This window comes from Lampetra fluviatilis, unplaced genomic scaffold (genome assembly GCF_964198595.1).
Source record: "Lampetra fluviatilis unplaced genomic scaffold, kcLamFluv1.1 SCAFFOLD_521, whole genome shotgun sequence".
In the NCBI taxonomy this organism is placed as follows: domain Eukaryota; kingdom Metazoa; phylum Chordata; class Hyperoartia; order Petromyzontiformes; family Petromyzontidae; genus Lampetra; species Lampetra fluviatilis.
The window spans coordinates 40,684-67,562 of NW_027621415.1; the positions used below are offsets into that span (position 1 = coordinate 40,684).

At 56.7% G+C, this 26,879-nt stretch overlaps 1 protein-coding gene across 1 annotated transcript; it reads left to right on the forward strand.

Annotated features, from left to right (window-relative positions):
• Positions 1 to 26,879, forward strand: LOC144955213 (embryonal Fyn-associated substrate-like). Its single transcript, XM_078885519.1, is given in 10 exon segments — positions 1 to 1,060; positions 7,145 to 7,828; positions 9,851 to 9,886; positions 11,856 to 11,915; positions 14,994 to 15,098; positions 16,558 to 16,690; positions 16,692 to 16,840; positions 19,138 to 19,326; positions 20,151 to 20,252; positions 25,000 to 26,879. Coding segments are annotated over 10 exon segments (1,896 nt in total). The 5' UTR covers positions 1 to 1,048; the 3' UTR covers positions 25,426 to 26,879.

Consider the following 26,879-nt stretch of genomic DNA (forward strand, 5'->3'; position numbering starts at 1 on the left):
TGAGGGTGAGTGGTGAGGGTGAGTGGTGAGGGGTGAGGGTGAGTGGTGAGGGTGAGTGGTGAGGAGATGTGAGGTGAGGGAGAGAGATCGAGAAAGGGGGGGGGGGGGTGGAAGGACAGGTGATAATCTGGCGTGGTGAGGCCAGGTGAGGTTGAGCCAGGTGAGGTTGAGGTAGGTGAGGGTGGTGAGGCGAGATAGGTGAGGCGAGGCAGGTGAGGGTGGTGAGGGTGGTGAGGTTGAGATAGGAGAGGTTGAGGTAGGTGAGGGTGGTGAGGGTGGTGAGGCGAGGTAGGTGAGGTAGGTGAGGGTGGTGAGGCGAGATAGGTGAGGGTGGTGAGTCGAGATAGGTGAGGGTGGTGAGGTTGAGGTAGGTGAGGGTGGTGAGGTTGAGATAGGTGAGGGTGGTGAGGCGAGGTAGGTGAGGGTGGTGAGGTTGAGGTAGGTTAGGGTGGTGAGGTAGGTGAGGGTGGTGAGGTTGAGGTAGGTTAGGGTGGTGAGGTAGGTGAGGGTGGTGAGGTTGAGGTAGGTGAGGGTGGTGAGGCGAGGTAGGTGAGGGTGGTGAGGCGAGGTAGGTGAGGGTGGTGAGGTGAGGTAGGTGAGGGTGGTGAGGCGAGATAGGTGAGGCGAGATAGGTGAGGTGAGGTAGGTGAGGGTGGTGAGGTTGAGGTAGGTGAGGGTGGTGAGGTGAGGTAGGTGAGGGTGGTGAGGTTGAGGTAGGTGAGGGTGGTGAGGTGAGGTGAGGCGAGGTGAGGCGAGATAGGTGAGGGTGGGGCGCGTCATGAAGTGAGAGTGGCGTCTTGGTGTCTTGACCAGGTGAGGAGGGTGAGGAGGGTGAGGTGAGGGTGAGGAGGGTGAGGAAGGTGAGGTGAGGAGGGTGAGGTGAGAAGGGTGAGGAGGGTGAGGAGGGTGAGGTGAGGAGAGTGAGGTGAGGATGTGTTTGCAGTGAGGGGAGAGGTGTGTGGTGGTGAGGAGGAGGGGGTGAGAGTGGTGAGGAGGAGGGGGTGAGTGGTGAGTTTTAAGTCCGTGGGACCTGAGGCCAGAAGACACCATGCCAGTGTCGGTGAGTTGGTGCCTCACCACACTCACCACACTCACCACACTCACCCTCACCACACTCACCCTCACCACACTCACCACACTCACCCTCAACATGCTCACCCTCACCACACTCACCCTCACCACACTCACCCTCACCACACTCACCACACTCACCCTCACCACACTCACCCTCACCACACTCACCCTCACCACACTCACCCTCACCACACTCACCACCCTCACCCTCACCACACTCACCCTCACCACACTCACCACACTCACCCTCACCACACTCACCCTCACCACACTCACCACACTCACCCTCACCACACTCACCCTCACCACACTCACCACACTCACCCTCACCACACTCACCCTCACCACACTCACCCTCACCACACTCACCACACTCACCCTCACCCTCACCACACTCACCACACTCACCACACTCACCCTCACCACACTCACCCTCACCACACTCACCCTCACCACACTCACCCTCACCACACTCACCCTCACCACACTCACCACCCTCACCCTCACCACACTCACCCTCACCACACTCACCACACTCACCCTCACCACACTCACCACACTCACCCTCACCACACTCACCCTCACCACACTCACCACACTCACCCTCACCACACTCACCCTCACCACACTCACCACACTCACCCTCACCACACTCACCCTCACCACACTCACCCTCACCACACTCACCACACTCACCCTCACCCTCACCACACTCACCCTCACCACACTCACCCTCACCACACTCACCCTCACCACACTCACCCTCACCACACTCACCCTCACCACACTCACCCTCACCACACTCACCACCCTCACCCTCACCACACTCACCCTCACCACACTCACCACACTCACCCTCACCACACTCACCCTCACCACACTCACCACACTCACCCTCACCACACTCACCCTCACCACACTCACCACACTCACCCTCACCACACTCACCCTCACCACACTCACCCTCACCACACTCACCACACTCACCCTCACCCTCACCACACTCACCACACTCACCACACTCACCCTCACCACACTCACCCTCACCACACTCACCCTCACCACACTCACCACCCTCACCCTCACCACACTCACCCTCACCACACTCACCACACTCACCCTCACCACACTCACCCTCACCACACTCACCACACTCACCCTCACCACACTCACCCTCACCACACTCACCACACTCACCCTCACCACACTCACCCTCACCACACTCACCCTCACCACACTCACCACACTCACCCTCACCCTCACCACCCTCACCACACTCACCACACTCACCCTCACCACCCTCACCACACTCACCACACTCACCCTCAACATGCTCACCCTCACCACACTCACCACCCTCACCACACTCACCCTCAACATGCTCACCCTCACCACACTCACCCTCACCACACTCACCCTCAACATGCTCACCCTCACCACACTCACCACCCTCACCACACTCACCCTCAACATGCTCACCCTCACCACACTCACCACACTCACCCTCACCACACTCACCACACTCACCACACTCACCACACTCACCCTCACCACACTCACCACACTCACCCTCAACATGCTCACCCTCACCACACTCACCACACTCACCACACTCACCCTCAACATGCTCACCCTCACCACACTCACCACACTCACCACACTCACCCTCACCACACTCACCACACTCACCACACTCACCCTCACCACACTCACCCTCACCACACTCACCACACTCACCCTCAACATGCTCACCCTCACCACACTCACCCTCACCACACTCACCACACTCACCCTCACCACACTCACCCTCACCACACTCACCCTCAACATGCTCACCCTCACCACACTCACCCTCACCACACTCACCACACTCACCCTCACCACACTCACCCTCACCACACTCACCCTCAACATGCTCACCCATCACACACTCACCCTCACCACACTCACCCTCACCACACTCACCACACTCACCCTCACCACACTCACCCTCACCACACTCACCACACTCACCCTCACCACACTCACCCACTGACCCTCACCACACTCACCCGCACACACTCACCCCACTCACCCTCACCACACTCACCACACTCACCCTCACCACACTCACCCTCACCACACTCACCCTCACCACACTCACCACACTCACCCTCACCACACTCACCCACTGACCCTCACCACACTCACCCTCACCACACTCACCCACTGACCCTCACCACACTCACCCGCACACACTCACCCCACTCACCCTCACCACACTCACCACACTCACCCTCACCACACTCACACACTCAGCCTCACCACACTCACACACTCACCCTCACACCCTCACCACACTCACCCTCACACACTCACCCTCACACACTCACCCTCACCACACTCACACACTCACACTCACACACTCACCACACTCACCCTCACACACTCACCCTCACACACTCACCCTCACCACACTCACACACTCACCCTCACACCCTCACCACACTCACCCTCACACACTCACCCTCACACACTCACCCTCACCACACTCACACACTCACACTCACACACTCACCACACTCACCCTCACACACTCACCCTCACACACTCACCCTCACCACACTCACCTCATTCACCCTAACCCCACTCACCCTAACCCCACTCACCTTCACCACACTAACCCTCACCACACTCACCATCACACACTCACCTCACCCTCACCACACTCACCCTCACCACACTCACCCTCACCACACTCACCACACTCACCCTCACACACTCAACCTCACACACTCACCCTCACCCTCACCACACTCACACACTCACACTCACCACACTCACCCTCACCACACTCACCCTCACCACACTCACCCTCACCACACTCACCCTCACCATCACACACTCACCCTCACCACACTCACCTCACTCACCCTCACACACTCACCCTCACACACTCCCATCACACACACACACACTCACCCTCACACACTCACACTCACACACACTCACCCTCACACACTCACCCTCACACACTCACCCTCACACACTCCCATCACACTCACACACACACACTCACCCTCACACACTCACCCTCACACTCACACACACACACTCACCCTCACACACTCACCCTCACACACTCCCATCACACTCTCCCATCACACTCACACACACACTCACTCACACACTCACTGACTCACTCACACACTCACTCACACACTCACTCACACACTCACACACTCACACACTCACTCACACACACACACACTCACCCTCACACACTCACCCTCACACACTCACCCTCACCACACTCACCTCATTCACCCTAACCCCACTCACCCTAACCCCACTCACCCTCACCACACTAACCCTCACCACACTCACCATCACACACTCACCTCACCCTCACCACACTCACCCTCACCACACTCACCCTCACCACACTCACCACACTCACCCTCACACACTCAACCTCACACACTCACCCTCACCCTCACCACACTCACACACTCACACTCACCACACTCACCCTCACCACACTCACCCTCACCACACTCACCCTCACCACACTCACCCTCACCATCACACACTCACCCTCACCACACTCACCTCACTCACCCTCACACACTCACCCTCACACACTCCCATCACACACACACACACTCACCCTCACACACTCACACTCACACACACTCACCCTCACACACTCACCCTCACACACTCACCCTCACACACTCCCATCACACTCACACACACACACTCACCCTCACACACTCACCCTCACACTCACACACACACACTCACCCTCACACACTCACCCTCACACACTCCCATCACACTCTCCCATCACACTCACACACACACTCACTCACACACTCACTGACTCACTCACACACTCACTCACACACTCACTCACACACTCACACACTCACACACTCACTCACACACACACACACTCACACACTCACTCACCCTCACACATTCACCCTCACCACACTCACCCTCACACACTCACACTTATACCCTCACACTCCACTGGGGAGGGGAGGGTGGGGAGGGGCTGGTCACCCCGTGGTCCCTTATAAAACTCAACGTTTCACCTACTCACGCCGGCTTGTGCCCGCCCTCACAGTCGGGCATATTTGCGGAACACACCACGCCGCCGTTGACCCTGCAGGCCATTGACCGAGCAACCCGACGTTCCTACCAGCTCCCTCCGCAGCAGGAATGTGTTTTTTTTTTGCAAAAGAGACCTAAGGCCATTGCACAAATGACAGCCCCAGCGAGATATGGCTTATCATTCGTCGTCGCGTGTGAAATTTAGAGTGGCCAAATTGATTATAAATGCGGGGGGGGGGGGCAGAGGATGATGATGAGAGAGAGAGAGAGACGCAGACTCTAAATTTACAGCAGCAGGTGTCAGGATCGGGATCGAACCCACGACCTCCTGTATACCGGGCGAGGTAGTTAACATCTCCTATCCACAGTGATGATGCTGAGAGAGACACGCAAACTCCAAATTTACAGGTGTCAGGATCGGGATAAAACTCACGAACTCCTGTATACCGGGCGAGGTAGTTAACATCTCCTATCCACAGTGATGATGCTGAGAGAGACACGCAAACTCCAAATTTACAGGTGTCAGGATCGGGATAAAACTCACGAACTCCTGTATACCGGGCGAGGTAGTTAACATCTCCTATCCACAGTGATGATGCTGAGAGAGACACGCAAACTCCAAATTTACAGGTGTCAGGATCGGGATAAAACTCACGAACTCCTGTATACCGGGCGAGGTAGTTAACATCTCCTAGCCTAAGTTGATTATGCTGAGAGAGAGATGTGGTAAACTCCAAATCTACAGGTGTCAGGATCGGGATCGAACCCACGACCTCCTGTATACCGGGCGAGGTAGTCAACATCTCCTATCGACCGTGATGATGATGATGAGAGAGAGAGACACACACAGAGTGCATACCGGGCGAGGTAGTGAACATCTCCTAGCCTACGTTGATGATGATGATGAGAGAGAGAGACACACACAGAGTGCATACCGGGCGAGGTAGTGAACATCTCCTAGCCTACGTTGATGATGATGATGAGAGAGAGAGAGACACACACAGAGTGCATACCGGGCGAGGTAGTGAACATCTCCTAGCCTACGTTGATGATGATGATGAGAGAGAGAGAGACACACACAGAGTGCATACCGGGCGAGGTAGTGAACATCTCCTAGCCTACGTTGATGATGATGATGAGAGAGAGAGAGACACACACAGAGTGCATACCGGGCGAGGTAGTTAACATCTCCTAGCCTACGTTGATGATGATGATGAGAGAGAGAGACACACACAGAGTGCATACCGGGCGAGGTAGTGAACATCTCCTAGCCTACGTTGATGATGATGATGAGAGAGAGAGACACACACAGAGTGCATACCGGGCGAGGTAACATCTCCTAGCCTACGTTGATGATGATGATGAGAGAGAGAGAGACACACACAGAGTGCATACTGGGCGAGGTAGTGAACATCTCCTAGCCTACGTTGATGATGATGAGAGAGAGAGAGAGACACACACAGAGTGCATACCGGGCGAGGTAGTGAACATCTCCTAGCCTACGTTGATGATGATGAGAGAGAGAGAGAGACACACACAGAGTGCATACCGGGCGAGGTAGTGAACATCTCCTAGCCTACGTTGATGATGATGATGAGAGAGAGAGACACACACAGAGTGCATACCGGGCGAGGTAGTTAACATCTCCTAGCCCGCCGCGGTGCCCCAAGCAACAACCTGGCAGGACCCTCCCTTCAAGAGAGTCTCTGAGACTCTCTCTCTCTCCCATCTCTCCCCTCTCTCTTTGCCCCTCTCTCCTCTCTCTCTCCCCCCTCTCTCTCTTTGCCCCTCTCTCCCCTCTCTCTCTCCCCTCTCTCTCTCTCTGCCCCTCTCTCCCCTCTCTCTCCCCCTCTGCCCCTCTCTCTCTGCCCCTCTCTCTCTCTGCCCCTCTCTCCCCTCTCTCCTCTCTCCCCCTTTGCCCCTCTCTCTCTCCCCTCTCTCTCTCTCTGCCCCTCCCCGTTTCTCACAGACGGTGCTGGCCAAGGCCCTCTTTGACAATGTGTCCGAGTCCCCGGACGAGCTGGACTTCCGCAAGGGAGACATCGTCACGGTGCTGGAGCGCGACGCGCACGGCCTCGACGGCTGGTGGCTCTGCTCCCTGCACGGGCGCAACGGCATCGCCCCCGGCAACCGCCTGCGCATCTTGCTGGGGATGCAGGGGGGGGCGGCCGCCGCTGCCGCCGGTTCTCGGGGCCACGCGGCGGCGCTGTTGCCACCCGGCGACCTCTACCAGGTCCCCCCGTTGCTAGGGGGCGGCGACCTCTACCAGGTCCCCCCGTCGCTAGGGGGAGGTGACCTCTACCAAGTGCCGCCGTCACTAGGGGGCGGTGACCTCTACCAAGTCCCCCCGTCGCTAGGGGGAGGCGAGCTCTACCAAGTGCCGCCGTCGCTAGGGGGAGGCGAGCTCTACCAAGTGCCGCCGTCGCTAGGGGGCGGCGACATCTACCAAGTGCCCCCGTCGCTAGGGGGCGGCGACATCTACCAGGTCCCCCCGTCGCTAGGGGGAGGCGACATCTACCAGGTCCCCCCGTTGCTAGGGGGAGGCGACCTCTACCAGGTCCCCCCGTCGCTAGGGGGAGGCGACATCTACCAGGTCCCCCCGTCGCTAGGGGGCGGAGGACTTGACCCCAGTGATGTCCAAGACATCTATCAGGTGCGGTGCCATTTCCTCTCGCTCTCAGTCCAACTTTCAGTGTCTCATCAGTAACGTCGGGTTCACTTTGGACCATTGCTTCGGTGCGTGCAAAACTCTGGACCGGTTTTGACACTTCGTGCCTCATCAGCAAGGTCGGGCTCGCTCGAACCAATCCTGAACTGCCGGATGTTTATCGGCAAGGACCCTTCCTGTTCGACATCGGTTCCTAGATGTAGATGCCACTGGTTCTTCACGTTCTGCAGATGTAGATGCCACTGGTTCTTCACGTTCTGAGGATGTAGATGCCACTGGTTCTTCACGTTCTGCAGATGTAGATGCCACTGGTTCTTCACGTTCTGAGGATGTAGATGCCACTGGTTCTTCACGTTCTGCAGATGTAGATGCCACTGGTTCTTCACGTTCTGCAGATGTAGATGCCACTGGTTTTTCACGTTCTGCAGATGTAGATGCCACTGGTTCTTCACGTTCTGCAGATGTAGATGCCACTGGTTTTTCACGTTCTGCAGATGTAGGTGCCACTGGTTCTTCACGTTCTGCAGATGTAGATGCCACTGGTTTTTCACGTTCTGCAGATGTAGATGCCACTGGTTCTTCACGTTCTGCAGATGTAGATGCCACTGGTTTTTCACGTTCTGCAGATGTAGGTGCCACTGGTTCTTCACGTTCTGCAGATGTAGATGCCACTGGTTCTTCACGTTCTGCAGATGTAGATGCCACTAGTTCTTAACTTTCTACAGATGTAGATGCTACTGGTTCTTCATCTTCTGCAGATGTAGATGCCACTGGTTTTTCACGTTTTGCAGATGTAGATGCCACTGGTGCTTTACGTTCTGCAGATGTAGATGCCACTGGTTCTTCACGTTCTGCAGATGTAGATGCCACTGGTTCTTCACGTTCTGCAGATGTAGATGCCACTGGTTCTTAACTTTCTGCAGATGTAGATGCCACTGGTTCTTCATTTTCTGCAGATGTAAATGCCACTGGTTCTTAAAGTTCTGCAGATGTAGATGCCACTGGTACTTCACGTTCTGCAGATGTAGATGCCACTGGTTCTTCACGTTCTGCAGATGTAGATGCCACTGGTTCTCAATATTCTGCAGATGTAGATGCCACTGGTTCTTCACGTTCTGCAGATGTAGATGCCACTGGTTCTTCACGTTCTGCAGATGTAGATGCCACTGGTTCTCAATATTCTGTAGATGTAGATCCTACTGGTTCTTCACGTTCTGCAGATGTAGACGCCACTGGTTCTTCGCATTCTGTAGATGCCACTGGTTCTTCGCGTTCTGCAGATGTAGATGCCACTGGTTCTTAAAGTTCTGCAGATGTAGATGCCACTGGTACTTCACGTTCTGCAGATGTAGATGCCACTGGTTCTTCACGTTCTGCAGATGTAGATGCCACTGGTCCATCTTCTGCAGATATAGATGCCACTGGTTCTACAGATGTAGATGCCACTGGTTCTGCAGATATAGATGCCACTGGTTCTACAGATGTAGATGACACTGGTTCTTCATCTTCTGCAGATATAGATGCCACTGGTTCTTCACGTTTTGTAGATATAGATGCCACTGGTTCTACAGATGTAGATGCCACTGGTACTTCACGCTCTGTAGATGTAGATGCCACTGGTTCATCTTCTGCAGATGTAGATGCCACTGGTTCTTTACGTTCTACAGATTTAGATGCCACTGATACTTCACGTTCTGTAGATATAGATGCCACTGGTTCTACAGATGTAGATGCCACTGGTACTTCACGCTCTGCAGATGTAGATGCCACCACCGCCATCGGTAACTGGACCACGCTGGACCAGGTTTGTTCGTATCTCTGAAAGTCCGCAAGTCGAATGTCCAGAAGTAGAGGAGTTCTAGTACCGGGCCTTGGTCAGTGGCTCCTCACTCGCAGCAATTGCCCCCCAAAACAGCCTGCGTGGGCCACATTGGGGGTGGCACCCCCCTTTTGTCTCCGTGCGAGTGTTCAAGCTGCCCCCCCTCCTCCCGTGTTGTGTCTCCGCAGGTGCCACCACTTCCGGGAGGATCTCACACTCACACGGTACGTGTGTGCGCACACACACAGACACACACGGGGATTGGGGTTAGCGGGGTGAACACACGCGCGCGCGCGCTAGCTCGCACGCACGCACGCGAAGAACAACCCAGAGCCCCTGGCCCTTTTGACGGATTCGTAGGGTGAATCGACGACCAGCTCGATAAAGCAGAGGTGAAGGTCCTGTTGGAGTTCACCACCTCTGTGTGGTAGCAGACGGACTGAGGATATGGCGCCCGTGTAGGCCCAACTCGGACCTGAAACCACATCGGGCCAGAGGTCGCAAACGGGTACCCGTACCCGGCCGCACCAGGGTCGCAAACGGGTACCCGTACCCTACCCAATATCTGGCTACCCGTACCCAGGCGGGTACGGGTAGGGTACGGGTATCGGGTACCCGATTGCGACCTCTGGGATGAAGCCATGTTGCAGGCGCGGGTGGGTTGATTCTAGGAACTTGAGAAGAGACAAGACGTTGGGAAATGAGTGACCAACGGTGACTCACCAGTGACTCACGGCCTACCCGTACCCGGCCGGGTACGGGTAGCCGGGTATCGGGTAGGGTACGGGTATCGGGTACCCGGTTGCGACCTCTGAGCCTGACCCACGGACCCAACTCCTCAGCTTGTCACGTAAACTCTGCCCGGCGCTTTCACCCGGTCTCGTGGCTCCCGATCGCCCTTTGCACTTCCTCAACGACAGATGGCAAATCAGCCTCGCGCACAGACACACTCACAGACGTGCACTAAACAATCACACAGACACACACACACAGACGTGCACTAAACAATCGCACAGACACACACACACACAGACACACAGACGTGCACTAAACAATCACACACACGTGCACTAAACAATCGCACAGACAAGCGTACGGTCCGTCACGCACATTCACAGGCAAACATCCGCCGTATAGCCTTAGTGCTGACTTCATTTAGAGCTTTCGTGACTAGCAGGAATGACTCTGTGGTTCTTTCGGTAAAGTCGCGTATCAAGAGAAAGTAATGAATTAAATACTAGCGTACGACGTTTCGATTGCAACACAAGCAATCGTCATCAGGTATAAATGAAATAGAAACACAAATCTAATATATTTATAAATGTAATGTAATACAACAGAGAGAGTCGGATAACATAACAGTCAAACACCCTACCTATACACTACTACACTACACACTACACTATACACTACACACTACACTATACACTACTACACTACACACTACACTATACACTACACACTACACTATACACTACAATACACTACTACACTACACTATACACTACACTACACACTACAATATACTACTACATTACACTATACACTACACTATACACTACTACACTACACTACACACTACAATACACTACTACACTACATTATACACTACTATACTACACTACACACTACTATACACTACACACTACTACAACAGAGAGTCGGATAACATAACGGTCAACACCCTACCTATACACCACTACACTACACTATACACTACTATACTACACTACACACTACAATATACTACTACACTACACTATGCACTACTACACTACACTATACACTACACTATACACTACTACACTACACTATACACTACTATACTACACTATACACTACTATACACTACACACTACTACAACAGAGAGTCGGATAACATAACAGTCAAACACCCTACCTATACACCACTACACTACACTATACACTACACTATACACTACACACTACAATACACTACTACACTACACTATACACTACTATACTACACTATACACTACTATACACTACACACTACTACAACAGAGAGTCGGATAATTTGAGAGAGAGATCAAACACAGAACCAGAGACACATATAGACAGACATATAAGCATAGGCAGATATCGCAGAGATACATAGAGAGAGACACATACACATTTCTCTGTGTGCCTATGTACGTCTCTCTCTATGTATCTCTGTGATATCTGCAACAGGCCCAGCGGGGGGCCCTGCACCCCCAGGAGAGCGACCTCTACGACTTCCCCCCCACACAGGTGCCTGGGCCCCCCAACCAGCCCCCCAAACTCACAGCCCCCACGCCCCCCAACCAGCCCCCCACTCTCACAGCCCCCACGCTCCCCAACCAGCCCCCCACTCTCACAGCCCCCCCACCAGCCCCCCAAACTCACAGCCCCCCTACACCCCCCAACCAGCCCCCCACTCTCACAGCCCCCACGCCCCCCAACCAGCCCCCCACTCTCACTGCCCCCACGCTCCCCAACCAGCTCCCCACTCTCACAACCCCCACGCTCCCCAACCAGCCCCCCACTCTCACAGCCCCCACGCCCCCCAACCAGCCCCCCACTCTCACAGCCCCCACGCTCCCCAACCAGCCCCCCACTCTCACAGCCCCCACGCCCCCCAACCAGCCCCCCAAACTCACAGCCCCCACGCTCCCAACCAGCCCCCCACTCTCACAGCCCCCCTACACCCCCCAACCAGCCCCCCACTCTCACAGCCCCCACGCTCCCCAACCAGCCCCCCACTCTCACAGCCCCCACGCTCCCCAACCAGCCCCCCACTCTCACAGCCCCCACGCTCCTCAACCAGCCCCCCACTCTCACAGCCCCCACGCTCCCCAACCAGCCCCCCACTCTCACAGCCCCCACGCTCCCCCCACCAGCCCCCCACTCTCACAGCCCCCACGCTCCCCCCACCAGCCCCCCACTCTCACAGCCCCCACGCTCCCCCCACCAGCCCCCCACTCTCACAGCCCCCACGCTCCCCAACCAGCCCCCCCACTCTCACAGCCCCCACGCTCCCCCCACCAGCCCCCCACTCTCACAGCCCCCACGCCCCCCCCAACCAGCCCCCCACTCTCACAGCCCCCACGCCCCCCCACCAGCCCCCCACTCTCACAGCCCCCACGCCCCCCAACCAGCCCCCCACTCTCACAGCCCCCACGCCCCCCAACCAGCCCCCCACTCTCACAGCCCCCACGCTCCCCTACCAGCCCCCCACTCTCACAGCCCCCACGCTCCCCAACCAGCCCCCCACTCTCACAGCCCCCACGCTCCCCAACCAGCCCCCCACTCTCACCGCCCCCACGCTCCCACACCAGCCCCCCACTCTCACAGCCCCCACGCTCCCCTACCAGCCCCCCACACTCACAGCCCCCATGCTCCCAACCAGCCCCCCACTCTCACAGCCCCCACGCTCCCCAACCAGCCCCCCACTCTCACAGCCCCCACGCTCCCCAACCAGCCCCCCACTCTCACAGCCCCCACGCTCCCCCACCAGCCCCCCACTCTCACAGCCCCCACGCTCTCCAACCAGCCCCCCACTCTCACAGCCCCCACGCTCCCCAACCAGCCCCCCACTCTCACAGCCCCCACACTCCCCCAACCAGCCCCCACTCTCACAGCCCCCACGTGGTGGTGTTTTAATGTTGTTGTTTTAGTGGTGGTGGGTGGTGGTGGTGGTGTTTTAATGTTGTTGTTTTAGTGGTGGTGAGTGGTGGTGGTGTTTTAATGTTGTTTTAGTGGTGGTGGGTGGTGGTGTATTAATGTTGTTGTTTTAGTGGTGGTGGGTGGTGGTAGTGGTGGTGTTTTAATGTTGTTTTTTTAGTGGTGGTGATGGTGTTTTCATGTCGTTGATTTAGTGGTGGGTGGTGGTGGTGTTTTAATGTTGTTGTTTTAGTGGTGAGTGGTGGTGGTGTTTTCATGTCGTTGATTTAGTGGTGGGTGGTGGTGGTGTTTTAATGTTGTTGTTTTAGTGGTGAGTGGTGGTGGTGTTTTAATGTTGTTGTTTTAGTGGTGGTGGGTGGTGGTGTTTTAATGTCGTTGTTTCAGTGGTGGTGGTGGTGGTTTAATGTTGTTGTTTTAGTGGTAGGTGGTGGTGGTGGTGTTTTAATGTTGTTGTTTTAGTGGTGGTGGGTGGTGGTGTTTTAATGTTGTTGTTTTAGTGGTAGGTGGTGGTGGTGGTGTTTTAATGTTGTTGTTTTAGTGGTGGGTGGTGGTGGTGTTTTAATGTTGTTGTTTTAGTGGTGGTGGGTGGTGGTGTTTTAATGTCGTTGTTTCAGTGGTGGTGGTGGTGGTTTAATGTTGTTGTTTTAGTGGTGGTGGGTGGTGGTGTTTTAATGTTGTTGTTTTAGTGGTGAGTGGTGGTGGTGTTTTAATGTTGTTGTTTTAGTGGTGGTGGGTGGTGGTGTTTTAATGTTGTTGTTTTAGTGGTGAGTGGTGGTGGTGTTTTAATGTTGTTGTTTTAGTGGTGGTGGGTGGTGGTGTTTTAATGTCGTTGTTTCAGTGGTGGTGGTGGTGGTTTAATGTTGTTGTTTTAGTGGTAGGTGGTGGTGGTGGTGTTTTAATGTTGTTGTTTTAGTGGTGGTGGGTGGTGGTGGTGTTTTAATGTTGTTGTTTTAGTGGTGAGTGGTGGTGGTGTTTTAATGTTGTTGTTTTAGTGGTGGTGGGTGGTGGTGTTTTAATGTCGTTGTTTCAGTGGTGGTGGTGGTGGTTTAATGTTGTTGTTTTAGTGGTAGGTGGTGGTGGTGTTTTAATGTTGTTGTTTTAGTGGTGGTGGTGTTTTAATGTTGTTGTATTAGTGGTGGTGGTGTTTTAATGTTGTTGTTTTAGTAGTGGTGGGTGGCGGTGGTGTTTTAATGTTGTTGTATTAGTGGTGGTGGTGTTTTAATGTTGTTGTTTTAGTGGTGGTGGGTGGTGGTGTATTAATGTTGTTGTTTTAGTAGTGGTGGGTGGTGGTGGGTTGTGGTGGTGTTTTAATGTTGTTGTTTTAGTAGTGGTGGGTGGCGGTGGTGTTTTAATGTTGTTTTAGTAGTGGTGGGTTGTGGTGGTGTTTTAATGTTGTTGTTTTAGTGGTGAGTGGTGGTGGTGTTTTAATGTTGTTGTTTTAGTGGTGGTGGGTGGTGGTGTATTAATGTTGTTGTTTTAGTAGTGGTGGGTGGCGGTGGTGTTTTAATGTTGTTGTTTTAGTAGTGGTGGGTGGTGGTGGTGTTTTAATGTTGTTGTTTTAGTGGTGGTGGGTGGTGGTGGTGGTGATGGTGACGACGTGGTGTTACCAGTGACGGATTATTGGGTTGTCACCCCCCCCCCACCCTCCCCACCCCCCCACCGTAGGCTCACCCCTCTGTGCCGCTGGCCGGGAGGTCGTTCCCGTCGGCGCTGGCGTTGCAGGACATATACGACATCCCTCCCAGCCTGGACAAGAGCTCAGGCCTTGAGGTGATGGCCGAGACTAAACAGTCTCCCGTACAGCGTGTAGGCGGGTACGGTGCTGTGTGGGATCGTAGCGGTGCGAGTGGGTGGGTGGGTGAGTGAGTGGATGGGTGGGTGGTTGAGTGAGTGAGTGAGTGGATGGGTGGTTGAGTGAGTGGATGGGTGGTTGAGTGAGTGAGTGGATGGGTGGTTGAGTGAGTAAGTGGGTGGTTGAGTGAGTGGATGGGTGGTTGAGTGAGTGGATGGGTGGTTGAGTGAGTGGATGGGTGGTTGAGTGAGTGGATGGGTGGTTGAGTGAGTGGATGGGTGGTTGAGTGAGTGGATGGGTGGTTGAGTGAGTGGATGGGTGGTTGAGTGAGTGGATGGGTGGTTGAGTGAGTGAGTAAGTGGATGGGTGGTTGAGTGAGTGAGTGGATGGGTGGTTGAGTGAGTGAGTGGATGGTTGAGTGAGTGAGTGAGTGGATGGGTGGTTGAGTGAGTGAGTGGATGGTTGAGTGAGTGAGTGAGTGGATGGGTGGTTGAGTGAGTGAGTAAGTGGATGGGTGGTTGAGTGAGCGAGTGGATGGGTGGTTGAGTGAGCGAGTGGATGGGTGGTTGAGTGAGTGGATGGGTGGTTGAGTGAGTGAGTGAGTGGATGGGTGGTTGAGTGAGTGGATGGGTGGTTGAGTGAGTGAGTGGATGGGTGAGCGAGTGAATGAGTGGATGGGTGGATGGGTGAATGAGTGGATGGGTGGATGGGTGGTTGAGTGAGTGAGTGGATGGGTGGTTGAGTGGTTGAGTGGATGGGTGAATGGGTGGTTGAGTGAGTGGATGGGTGGTGGAGTGAGTGGATGGGTGGTTGAGTGAGTGAGTGGATGGGTGGTTGAGTGAGTGGGTGGTTGAGTGAGTGGATGGATGGTTGAGTGAGTGGATGGTTGGTTCAGTGGGTGGATGGGTGGTTGAGTGAGTGAGTGGATGGATGGTTGAGTGAGTGAGTGGATGAATGGTTGAGTGAGTGAGTGGATGGGTGGATGGGTGGTTGAGTGAGTGAGTGGATGGGTGGTTGAGTGGATGGGTGAATGGGTGGTTGAGTGAGTGGATGGGTGGTGGAGTGAGTGGATGGGTGGTTGAGTGAGTGAGTGGATGGGTGGTTGAGTGAGTGGGTGGTTGAGTGAGTGGATGGATGGTTGAGTGAGTGGATGGTTGGTTCAGTGGGTGGATGGGTGGTTGAGTGAGTGAGTGGATGGATGGTTGAGTGAGTGAGTGGATGGATGGTTGAGTGAGTGAGTGGATGGGTGGTTGAGTGAGTGAGTGGATGGATGGTTGAGTGAGTGAGTGGATGGATGGTTGAGTGAGTGAGTGAGTGGTTAAGTGAGTGGACAGGTGGTTGAGTGGCTGCGTGTCCATCATCATCATCATCATCGTCTTAAACCGCGACCGTCACCACCGCCCCCCCCCCCCCACCTCCCCCACCCCCAACCCTCAGGTCTACGACGTCCCAAGGCGTGTTGCGGGGGGCTCCCCGTCGTGCCGCGACGACACCTATGACGTGCCCCCCTCCTTCGGGACGCGTGCCCCCCCCCCACGGGGTCGCCCCGGCCTGCCGCCACGACCACCAGGAGTCTGTGTACGACGTCCCCCCACGACCACCACCGTCACCGTCATCGCAGTCGCCGCCCGATGTCTATGACGTGCCTCCCTGCCTTGCCAGGGTGGCGACGCTGCCGCCACAACAACAACAACAACAGCAACAACAACAACAACAGCAGGTGGCGCCTCGCACGAACAATAATAATAATAATAAAAGTTCAGTTTGTAACGCAAGAAAATTCGCGGACGTTTCGGCCGCAACTCAGAGGCGCGGAGCCGAGCTCAGAGTCGCTCGGAAGCGCGTGGCTTGTAGAGGTGAGTCTTTAAGCGTCTCTTGAAGGAGGCGATTGAGGTGTGATGGCGCTGCTGCGAATGTGCAGAGGGATGATATCGGCGTTCCAGACTGTTGGGGCTGCCACGAGAAGCGGCGTATAGACGCGACGACCGTCCTGGATCTTGGTATCGAGATGAGTTTGTGAGTTGCGCTGCGCAGGGCAAGGCACCTGCCGTGTGCTGAGCTTGCAAGTTGTCAACATCTTCTTGGTTCTTTCGGTAAAGTCACGTAGAAGGGAAGTAATGAAATAATAAAAATAAAACTTCATAATAATTTTATTCAAGTCACGTAGAAGGGAAGTAATGAAATAATAAAAATAAAACTTCATAATAATTTTATTCAAGTCACGTAGAAGGGAAGTAATGAAATAATAAAAATAAAACTTCATAATAATTTTATTCAAGTCACGTAGAAGGGAAGTAATGAAATAATAAAAATAAAACTTCATAATTATTTGATTCAAGTCACGTAGAAGGGAAGTAATGAAATAATAAAAATAAAACTTCATAATAATTTTATTCAAGTCACGTAGAAGGGAAGTAATGAAATAATAAAAATAAAACTTCATAATAATTTTATTCAAGTCACGTAGAAGGGAAGTAATGAAATAATAAAAATAAAACTTCATAATAATTTTATTCAAGTCACGTAGAAGGGAAGTAATGAAATAATAAAAATAAAACTTCATAATTATTTGATTCAAGTCACGTAGAAGGGAAGTAATGAAATAATAAAAATAAAACTTCATAATAATTTTATTCAAGTCACGTAGAAGGGAAGTAATGAAATAATAAAAATAAAACTTCATAATAATTTTATTCAAGTCACGTAGAAGGGAAGTAATGAAATAATAAAAATAAAACTTCATAATAATTTTATTCAAGTCACGTAGAAGGGAAGTAATAAAATAAAAAAAATAAAACTTCATAATAATTGTATTCAAGTCACGTAGAAGGGAAGTAATGAAATAATACAAATAAAACTTCATAATAATTTTATTCAAGTCACGTAGAAGGGAAGTAATAAAATAATAAAAATAAAACTTCATAATAATTTTATTCAAGTCACGTAGAAGGGAAGTAATAGAATAATAAAAAATAAAACTTAATGATAATTTTATTCAAGTCACGTAGAAGGGAAGTAATACAATAATAAAAATAAAACTTCATAATAATTGTATTCAAGTCACGTAGAAGGGAAGTAATAAAATAATAAAAATAAAACTTCATAATAATTGTATTCAAGTCACGTAGAAGGGAAGTAATAAAATAATAAAAATAAAACTTCATAATAATTTGATTCAAGTCACGTAGAAGGGAAGTAATGAAATAATACAAATAAAACTTCATAATAATTTTATTCAAGTCACGTAGAAGGGAAGTAATAGAATAATAAAAAATAAAACTTAATAATAATTGTATTAAAGTCACGTAGAAGGGAAGTAATACAATAATAAAAATAAAACTTCATAATAATTGTATTCAAGTCACGTAGAAGGGAAGTAATAAAATAATAAAAATAAAACTTCATAATAATTGTATTCAAGTCACGTAGAAGGGAAGTAATGAAATAATAAAAATGAAACTTAATAAAATTATTTTATTAAAGTCACGTAGAAGGGAAGTAATAAAATAATAAAAATAAAACTTAATAATAATTTTATTCAAGTCACGTAGAAGGGAAGTAATACAATAATGAAAATAAAACATAATAAAATATTTTTTTTATATTATATTTTATTATGTTTTATTTTTATTATTTTATTACTTCCCTTCTACGTGACTTTACCGAAAGAACCAAGAAGATGAATCCCTGCTGCAGTCGCGAACGCTTTAAATCGAAATGTTATTATGTTTTATTTTTATTATTTTATTATGTTTATTTTTCTTATTTTATTACGTTTTATTTTTATTATTTTATTATGTTATAGTTTCATTATTCTATTATGTTTATTTTTCTTATTTTATGAAGTTTTATTTTTATTATTTCATTACTTCCCTTCTACGTGACGACTTTACCGAAAGAACCAAGAAGATGAATCCCTGCGGTCGCGAAAGCTTTACATCGAAATGTAAGTTGTCAGTAGTGAAGAGGTGGTTGTGAAGGCGTGGTGGCAGAGGCGGGCGGTCTTGTACGTGACAGCAGGTGGCGCCTAGCACCAACCACGTGACCAAGCCGGTGCGCAGCGACATTCAGTCGCGGCCGCTGCCGGCACCACCGCAGCTGCAGCAGCAGGAGCAGCAGCAGCAGGAGCAGCAGGATGTGGTGGGGGGCGAGCGAGAGGTGGACTCCGGCGCCTGGGCGGAGGACAACGACTACGTCCACCTGCAGGTGTGGGGACGTGTGTGTGTGTGTGCGATCGCTCGCTCGCTCGGACGTCTGCTCGGCTGTTCGGCCGCTCGCCCCGCTCGCCCGCTCGCCCGCTCGGCCGCTCACCTGCTCACCCACTCACCCGCTCACCCCCCCGCTCACTCACCCGCTCACTCACCCGCTCAACCACGCATGCACCCGCCCACTCACCCACCCACCCACTCACCCACCCACCTGCTCACCCACCCGCTCACCCACTCACCCACCCACCCACCCACTCACCCACCCACCCGCTCAGCCACCCACCCGCTCACCCACCCACCCACTCACCCACCCACCCACCCACCCGCTCACCCCCCCGCTCACTCACCCGCTCACTCACCCGCTCAACCACGCATGCACCCGCCCACTCACCCACCCACCCACCCGCTCACCCCCCCGCTCACTCACCCGCTCAACCACGCATGCACCCGCCCACTCACCCACCCACCCGCTCACCCACCCACCCACCTGCTCATCCATCTACCGGATTGCTCACCCACCCTCCCGCTCACCCACCCGCTCGCTCACCCACCCTTTCGCTTACTCGCCCGCTCACCCACCCGCTCGCTCACCCACCCGCAAGCTCACCCACCCGCAAGCTCACCCACCCGCCCGCTCACCCCCCCGCTCGCTCACCCCCCCCCGCTCACTCAGCCGCTCAACCACCCACCCGCCCGCTCACCCACCCATCTGCTCACCCGCTCACTCACCCGCCCGCCCGCTCACCCGCCAGCCTACCCACCCGCTCAACCACCCGCCCGCCCGCTCACCCCCCTCTCGTCCACCACCCGCGCGGCGTGCAGGGCAAGGAGGACTTTGAGCGGCAGCAGAGAGAGTTGCTGGACAAGAGGTCGGGGCCTTGGGACCTGCAGCAGCAGCAGCAGCAGCTGGAGCAGCTGGAGCATGTGAGAGGCGGGGGGGGGGAAATGTGTGTATGGGTCTCTGTGTTAACTGTGTGTAATAGGAGCAAGGATTGAGGGGGGGGCGGAGTCTGGGTCACGTGGGGAGTGGGTGGAGTTAGGGTCACGTGTGTATGGGTCTCTAAGTTTACCGTCTCTGGCTTCCTCCCCACCCCGCCCACCTGCCCCACCCACCCACCCCGCCCACCCCACCCACCACACCCACCCACCCCGCCCACCTGCCCCACCCACCCACCCCGCCCACCCCACCCACCCCGCCCACCCACCACACCCACCCACCCCGCCCACCTGCCCCACCCACCCACCCCGCCCACCCCACCAACCCCACCACACCCACCCCACCCACCCCACCTCACCCCACCCCACCCCCCCCACCCCACCCACCTTACCTCACCCACCCCACCTCACCCACCCCCCCCACCCCACCCACCTTACCTCACCCACCCCACCTCACCCACCTCACCCACCTTACCCACCCCCCCCACCCCACCCACCCCACCCACCTTACCTCACTCACCCCACCCCACCCACCTTACCTCACCCACCCCACCTCACCCACCTCACCCACCTCACCCACCCCCCCCACCCCACCCACCCCACCTCACCCACCCCCCCCACCCCACCCACCCCACCTCACCCCACCCCACTCCCCCCACCCCACCCACCTTACCTCACTCACCCCACCCACCTTACCTCACCCACCCCACCTCACCCACCTCACCCCACCTCACCCACCCCCCCCACCCCACCCACCCCACCCACCTTACCTCACCCACCCCACCTCACCCACCTCACCCCACCTCACCCACCCCCCCCACCCCACCCACCTTACCTCACCCACCCCACCTCACCCACCTCACCCACCTCACTCACCCCACCCCCCCCACCCCACCCACCTTACCTCACCCACCCCACCTCACCCACCTCACCCACCTCACTCACCCCACCCCCCCTCACCCCACCCACCTTACCTCACCCACCCCACCTCACCCACCTCACCCACCTCACCCCACCTCACCCACCCCCCCCACCCCCCCCACCCCACCCACCTTACCTCACCCACCCCACCCCACCTCACCCACCCCACCTCACCCACCTCACCCACCTCACCCACCTCACCCACCCCACCCCACCCACCTTACCTCACCCACCTCACTCACCCCACCCCCCCACCCCACCCACCTTACCTCACCCACCCCACCTCACCCACCTCACCCACCTCACTCACCCCACCCCCCCCACCCCACCCACCTTACCTCACCCACCCCACCTCACCCCACCTCACCCACCCCCCCCCACCCCACCCACCCCACCCACCCCACCCACCCCACCCACCTTACCTCACCCACCCCACCTCACCCCACCCCACCCCCCCCCACCCCACCCACCTTACCTCACCCACCCCACCCACCCCACCCACCTTACCTCACCCACCCCACCTCACCCACCTCACCCACCTCACCCCACCTCACCCACCCCCCCCCCCACCCCACCCCACCCACCCCACCCACCTTACCTCACCCACCCCACCTCACCCCACCCCACCCCCCCCACCCCACCCACTTTACCTCACCCACCCCACCTCACCCACCTCACCCACCTCACTCACCCCACCCCCCCCACCCCACCCACCTTACCTCACCCACCCCACCTCACCCACCCCACCCACCCCACCCACCCCACCCACCCCACCTCACCCCACCCCACTCCCCCCACCCCACCCACCTTACCTCACTCACCCCCACCCCCCCCACCCCACCCACCTTACCTCACCCACCCCACCTCACCCACCTCACCCACCTCACCCCACCTCACCCACCCCACCCACCTTACCTCACCCACCCCACCTCACCCACCTCATCCCACCTCACCCACCCCCCCCACCCCACCCACCCCACCCACCTTACCTCACCCACCCCACCTCACCCACCTCACCCCACCTCACCCACCCCCCCCACCCCACCCACCCCACCCGCCTTACCTCACCCACCCCACCTCACCCACCTCACCCCACCTCACCCACCCCCCCCCCCCACCCCACCCCACCCACCTTACCTCACCTACCCCACCTCACCCCACCCCACCCCCCCCCACCCCACCCACTTTACCTCACCCACCCCACCTCACCCACCCCCCCCACCCCACCCACCCCACCTCACCCCACCCCCCCCACCCCACCCACCTTACCTCACCCACCCCACCTCACCCACCTCACCCACCTCACTCACCCCACCCCCCCCACCCCACCCACCTTACCTCACCCACCCCACCTCACCCACCCCCCCCACCCCACCCACCCCACCTCACCCCACCCCACTCCCCCCACCCCACCCACCTTACCTCACTCACCCCACCCCCCCCACCCCACCCACCTTACCTCACCCACCCCACCTCACCCACCTCACCCACCTCACCCCACCTCACCCACCCCCCCCACCCCACCCACCCCACCCACCTTACCTCACCCACCCCACCTCACCCACCTCATCCCACCTCACCCACCCCCCCCCACCCCACCCACCCCACCCACCTTACCTCACCCACCCCACCTCACCCACCTCACCCCACCTCACCCACCCCCCCCACCCCACCCACCCCACCCGCCTTACCACACCCACCCCACCTCACCCACCTCACCCCACCTCACCCACCCCCCCCACCCCACCCACCCCACCCACCTTACCTCACCCACCCCACCTCACCCACCTCACCCACCTCACTCACCCCACCCCCCCCACCCCACCCACCTTACCTCACCCACCCCACCTCACCCACCTCACCCACCTCACTCACCCCACCCCCCCCACCCCACCCACCTTACCTCACCCACCCCACCTCACCCACCTCACCCACCTCACTCACCCCACCCCCCCCACCCCACCCACCTTACCTCACCCACCCCACCTCACCCACCTCACCCACCCCACCCACCCCACCCGCCTTACCTCACCCACCCCACCTCACCCACCTCACCCCACCTCACCCACCCCCCCCACCCCACCCACCCCACCCACCTTACCTCACCCACCCCACCTCACCCACCTCACCCACCTCACTCACCCCACCCCCCCCACCCCACCCACCTTACCTCACCCACCCCACCTCACCCACCTCACCCACCTCACTCACCCCACCCCCCCCACCCCACCCACCTTACCTCACCCACCCCACCTCACCCACCTCACCCACCTCACCCACCTCACTCACCCCACCCCCCCCACCCCACCCACCTTACCTCACCCACCTCACTCACCCCACCCCCCCCACCCCACCCACCTTACCTCACCCACCCCACCTCACCCACCTCACCCACCTCACTCACCCCACCCCCCCCACCCCACCCACCTTACCTCACCCACCCCACCTCACCCACCTCACCCACCTCACCCCACCTCACCCACCCCCCCCCACCCCACCCACCCCACCCACCCCACCCACCCCACCCCACCCACCCCACCCACCTTACCTCACCCACCCCACCTCACCCCACCCCACCCCCCCCACCCCACCCACCTTACCTCACCCACCCCACCTCACCCACCCCCCCCACCCCACCCACCCCACCTCACCCCACCCCACCCCCCCCACCCCACCCACCTTACCTCACCCACCCCACCTCACCCACCTCACTCACCCCACCCCCCCACCCCACCCACCTTACCTCACCCACCCCACTTCACCCACCTCACCCACCTCACTCACCCCACCCCCCCCACCCCACCCACCTTACCTCACCCACCCCACCTCACCCACCTCACCCACCTCTCCCCACCTCACCCACCCCCCCCACCCCACCCACCCCACCCACCCCACCCACCTTACCTCACCCACCCCACCTCACCCACCTCACTCACCCCACCCCACCTCACCCACCCCACCCCACCCCACCTCACCAACCTCACCTCACCCACCCCACCCCACCCACCTCACCTCACCCACCCCACCCACCCACCCACCCACCCCCCCCCCACCTCACCGCGCTCACCCGCCCCACCCACCCCACCCACCCCGCCCACTCCGCCCCACCCCGCCCACCTCACCCGCCCCACCCCCACCCCCACCCACCTAACCTCACGCACCCCACCCCACCTCACCCCACCCACCCCACCTCACCCCACCCCACCCACCTCACCCCACCCACCCCACCCCACCTCACCCACCCCACCCCACCTCACCCCACCCACCCCACCTCACCCACTTCACCCCACCCCACCCCACCTCACCCACCCCACCCCACCTCACCCCACCCACCCCACCTCACCCACTTCACCCCACCTCACCCCACCTCACCTCCCCCCACCCGCCCCACCCCGCCCACCTCACCCCACCCACCCGACCCACCCCACCCACCCCACCCCACCCATATCACCTCACACACCCGACCCACCCCACCCCACTCACCCACCCCACCTCCCCCCACTCCCCCCACCCGCCCCACCCCACCCACCTCACCCACCTCCCCCCACCCGCCCCACCCCGCCCACCTCACCCCACCCACCCACCCACCTCACCCACCCACCCACCTCACCCACCTTACCTCACCCCACCCCACCCACCTCACCCCACCTCACCCCACCTCACCCACCCACCCCACCCCACCTCACCCACCTCACCTCACCCACCCCACCCCACCTCACCTCACCCACCCACCTCACCCCACCCACCCACCTCCCCCCCCACCCACCCCCCCCCACCAACACACCCCACACCCGCCCACCCACCCACTCCACAGACCCCAGCCCCTCCCTCCCCGTGCCCGCACGACCGCCAGCTCCTCCTCTTCTACGCCGACCAGTGCCGGGCGGACGCAGCCTCCCTCCTGCTCGCCGCCGAAGCCTTCCGCGTCTGCCTGGAGACCCGCGGGCCCCCGCTGGCGCTGGCCCGGCGCGGGCGAGCCGTGGCCCTGGCCGCTCACCGCCTGGTGTTTGCCGGTGACGCGCTGGGGCGGGCGGCCAAGCTCCCGGCAGTGCGCGCGGGCGCGACGCGCGCCGCCGATGCCACGGGGACGCTGCTGCGGGGCGCCGTGGAGGCCGTGAGCCTCGCCGCCTTGCGTTACCCGGAGGCGCGGCACCTACGGGAGGCCGGGTTGCGCGTGGCGGAGCTCGCGAACCACTCGCGGGGATTTACGGGGCTTCTGGAGCGGATGGCCGCGATGTAGGCGGCGGTGGTGGGGCGGTGGGGCGGTGGGGTTGCACTGGTGTGGGAGTGAGTGGGTGGGTGGGTGGGTGAATGATTGGGTGGGTGAGTGAGTGAGTGGGTGAGTGGGTGGGTGAATTAATGATTGGGTGGGTGAATGAGTGAGTGGGCGAGTGGGTGAGTGAATGATTGTGTGGTTGAATGTGTGAGTGGGTGGGTGAATTAATGATTGGGTGGGTGAATGAGTGAGTGGGTGAGTGGGTGGGTGAATGATTGGGTGGGTGAATGGGTGGGTGGGTGGGTGAGTGAATGATTGTGTGGTTGAGTGAGTGAGTGGGTGAGTGGGTGGGTGAATGAATGATTGGGTGGGTGAATGAGTGAGTGGGTGAGTGGGTGGGTGAATGATTGGGTGGGTGAATGGGTGGGTGGGTGAATGGGTGGGTGGGTGAGTGGGATGGTGTGTAGGCTAGTGAGTGAGCGGGCTAATGGTTGGGCAAGCGGGCTAATGGTTGGGTGAGTGGGTGAATGATTGGGTGGGTGAATGGGTGGGTGGGTGGGTGAGTGGGTTGGTGTGTAGGCTAGTGAGTGAGTGAGTGAGCGAGCGGGCGAATGGATGGGCGAGTGAGCGGACGAATGGATGTGCGAGCGGGCTAATGGTTGGGTGAGTGGGTGAATGATCGGGTGAGTGTGCTAATGGTTGGGTGAGTGAGCTAATGAGTAAGTGGGTGGGTGAATGATTGGTTGGGTGAATGATTGGGTGGGTGAATGGGTGAGTGGGTGGGTGGGTGAATGATTGGGTGGGTGAATGGGTGAGTGGGTGAGTGGGTTGGTGTGTAGGCTAGTGAGTGAGTGAGCGGGCGGGCGAATGGATGGGCGAGTGAGCGGGCGGGCTAATGGTTTGATGAGTGGGCTAATGGTTTGGTGAGTGGGCTAATGGTTGGGTGAGTGGGCTAATGAGTAAGTGGGTGGGTGAATGGGTGAGTGGATGGGTGAATGAGTCGGTGGGCGAATGAGTGGGTGGGCGAGTGAGTGATTGAGTGGGTGAGTGGGTGAGTGTGAGTGAGTGGGTGAGTGGGAGTGAGTGGGTGAGTGGGTGAGTGAGTGGGTGAGTGTGAGTGAGTGGGCGAGTGGGTGAGTGTGAGTGAGTGGGTGAGCTGAGTTGAAACAATTGTTATAATATGCACGTTATTGTTAAGCGCTTGTGCACCGCGTGGCAATTTTAATTTGTGTCGAGGTGGTGGAGGGTGTCACGACACAAACTTGGCCAGGTCGTCGCGTTGAGGCCGTACCCACGAATTGATTGTGAACGGAAACCCAACCAACCCGCACCGCCACCCTCTGACCGTGTGTTGATCAACAGATGGGGTGGTTGGTAGGCGGGTGTGTTAGTGGGTGTGTTAGTAGGTTGGTCGGTGGGTGTGTTAGTGGGTAGGTAGGTGGGTGTGTTAGTAGGTAGGTAGGTGGGTATGTTAGTAG